Genomic DNA, 2,500 nt, shown 5'->3' with positions numbered 1-2,500 from the left:
CAGCATGCAATACACACGTGCTGTTATGGTCGGCGTGTACGTGTATATGTGTCATGATCCCGAACCGGGGGTATTTTGCAGCTAGGGTATTTTGCCGGGCAATGATACCACTATAAATATGCATATTGCTGGGTTTTTCCTACGTCGGTACTCTTGAATGACGGATGTTTCGCTAGCGGATATTTAATTGTAGATTATATCTAAGATATCGGCGATTGCCACTCATGAATGCTGTGTTTTCAGTAGAGAACAAAATTGACAATTTCATTTGCTATTATAATCGACTGCAATTTAAGCCGAAGACTATTTCTGAATATTTGACATCATGTGACCAATTTATTTAAGTATACCCTTTGGCAATGTAGCTCATCATGGTGACCAATTTATTTAAGTATATCATTTGACAGTGTTTTATTTCTGTGTTTTGCAAATTCGTGATACTTTGACCGTCCAATATTGTTGCAAGCGAACAATTGCTGATGTCGTTCAACTTATTGAAAGATGTCTAAGAAATGGTCGACCATAGACAACTTCCATCCAATTTAGCCTACACTGTGTAGAAAAACCTGGGGTCAGAGGTTTTAGGTGGGCTACTGTTAACCCCTGACCCGAGGTTTTTTCTACACAGTGTAGGCGAACTTGATGGAAGTTGTCTATGGTCGACCATTTTTAGACATCTTTCAATAAATCGAACAACATCAGCAATTGCTCGTTTGCAACAATATTGGTGAAAAAAGGGTCAAAAGATAGCAATAGTGTCCTTTTAAGGTTACAAGTTAACTGTAATTTCTTCCACTAGTGTACAGCAATAAAACATCCAGTGACGCAAAACGCTGCGCATACGTTGCTGTATTTAGTTATAAAACTACAATTAAACCTACAATTGAGATCACCATTGCTTTCATTAAAATATGCATCACACAAGGCAATAAAAATAACAGAAATACAAACAAAGGTAGTCTAAGACCTGATCGTTTATCATTGTTTTAAAATAGTACTGTGCTTGTACCTCAAAGCAATAGTGAGTCCTAATATACTCAATATACACTGGCAAATTTCGACCTGGAAAGTGTTTACATCGTAATGTCTTCACTTGCAATATTGACAGTGCGTTTTGAAGGCAATTTACATCATACCCTGTTACAAAAATATGAAAGTAAATATGGTCAATATTTTTCTTCTGTTTTTTCCAATGGCAGCAATGTGCAACAAAGTCTCCAAAGATCTGGAAATGTCGTACAAATCAACTTACTCTAATCAAAAGAATGCAATTTGAAGAATACTAATTATATGAGAATCCATTTACTTTAAAGCTGGAGCTATGTAGTACATTTGCAAGGTTTTCTTGTGTTTGTTTCATTGAAAAAAAAAAAACTTGAAAGGAAATTACATAAACGTCTCCACATTTCAATAATTAAAAAACAGCAACAAAACAAAACATTAACAAGATTTTTATTGGTTTGTGCTAGCTATGTGAACCTCTCCCCCTGTCACCCTCCTTACAGCCTGAGGATAACAATCAAATAAATATATCATTCTGATATCGCCCTTCGCAAGGAAAAACAAAAGTATGCAAATTGCGTTCTGCATTCGTCACAAGACGACTCTCATATGACCTAAAATATCATAGATATCAAAAGCGTTTAGAAAGACTCGGAGGTAAACAGATTTTCTGACGGTATACAATCAAATTACTGACAAACTTAGCACCATCCAGGAGACCACACCCCACCGAACTTTCTTGGGTCAGCTTTCTTGGGTTCTTTCGGAACTTGTATCGCCGGTACTAATTTCTTTTTCAATTCTTCAAGTCTGGCTGTCATTTCTTGAACTTTTTCCGGCATTTTATCAGCTAGATTGAAATGTTCGGTAGGATCATCTGTGAAAGAGAAAGAAAAAAAAGAAAATTGAAAGGCTTAACTACGGTTAGCCATACGTATTTGTCTTCCGCTTTACACAGAACTGTAGCTGGGAAACTAAGCTTGTCTTGTCCTGGCCCGGCCATACATCATATGTCTACAGATACCAAAGTCTGCCAGGTATATTCTTCTAAATGAATGGCGTGATCACAAGCTTGCCGGTGCACTTGTGTTCAGAATACCTCTTGTCGTGTGCACTTTGTAAGTATTAGAATGGCATGCACATACCCTTTAAGTTGAACAGGTATGTAGAATTGGTCGGATCAGCACAGACACCGGGCTGCACTTCGTAATCGTCCATCGGCACGATTTCCTGCCAAAGCCCATTGACACTCGGAGGCGGAATCCAGCCACCTAGCAATGGTAAATAAGAATAATAAATAAATCTACAAGTGCATTCATAAAAAATAAATAAAATAAATGTGCAAAGGTCAGTGAGCCTGTGTAAAGTTTGTATACGACGCTTTTGAACAAGCGAACCTCTCCCCATCTCATCTCAGTTATCATATATTCATAAATTCTTGTCAAACTCTCTCTCTCTCTCTCTCTCTCTCTCTCTCTCTCTCTCTCTCTCTCTCTCT

The 2,500-nt window shown here is 37.7% G+C and overlaps 2 protein-coding genes across 3 annotated transcripts in view; one reads left to right on the top strand and one right to left on the bottom strand.

The window, feature by feature from the left end:
- Positions 1-158, top strand: part of LOC139143593 (solute carrier organic anion transporter family member 2A1-like) — a 16,063-nt gene extending 15,905 nt beyond the window's left edge. The window contains exon 10 of the mRNA XM_070714053.1: positions 1-158. This exon is cut by the window's left edge and continues 477 nt beyond it. The gene's annotated coding sequence lies outside the window, so the exon portion shown is untranslated.
- A 158-nt stretch (positions 159-316) lies between these two features.
- The window catches only part of LOC139133452 (arylsulfatase B-like), an 11,007-nt gene continuing 8,823 nt past the window's right edge, over positions 317-2,500 (bottom strand). Inside the window, exons 14-16 of one of the 2 annotated variants that reach the window (XR_011552598.1) lie at positions 2,148-2,273; positions 640-1,879; positions 317-566 (exon numbers count right to left, since the gene is read on the bottom strand). Coding sequence is in view for 1 of the 2 variants with exons in the window: in XM_070700061.1 (XP_070556162.1) it covers positions 1,704-1,879; positions 2,148-2,273 (302 nt within the window). In the remaining variant the exon portion in view is untranslated. Of the gene's footprint in view, positions 1,880-2,147; positions 2,274-2,500 lie in introns of both variants that reach the window. The other variant, XM_070700061.1, reaches the window with a different exon arrangement.

Source organism: Ptychodera flava, chromosome 1 (assembly GCF_041260155.1).
Source record: "Ptychodera flava strain L36383 chromosome 1, AS_Pfla_20210202, whole genome shotgun sequence".
Taxonomy (NCBI): domain Eukaryota; kingdom Metazoa; phylum Hemichordata; class Enteropneusta; family Ptychoderidae; genus Ptychodera; species Ptychodera flava.
Note: the sequence above shows the minus strand (reverse complement) of the source record. Positions and strands in the feature narration are given on the sequence as shown.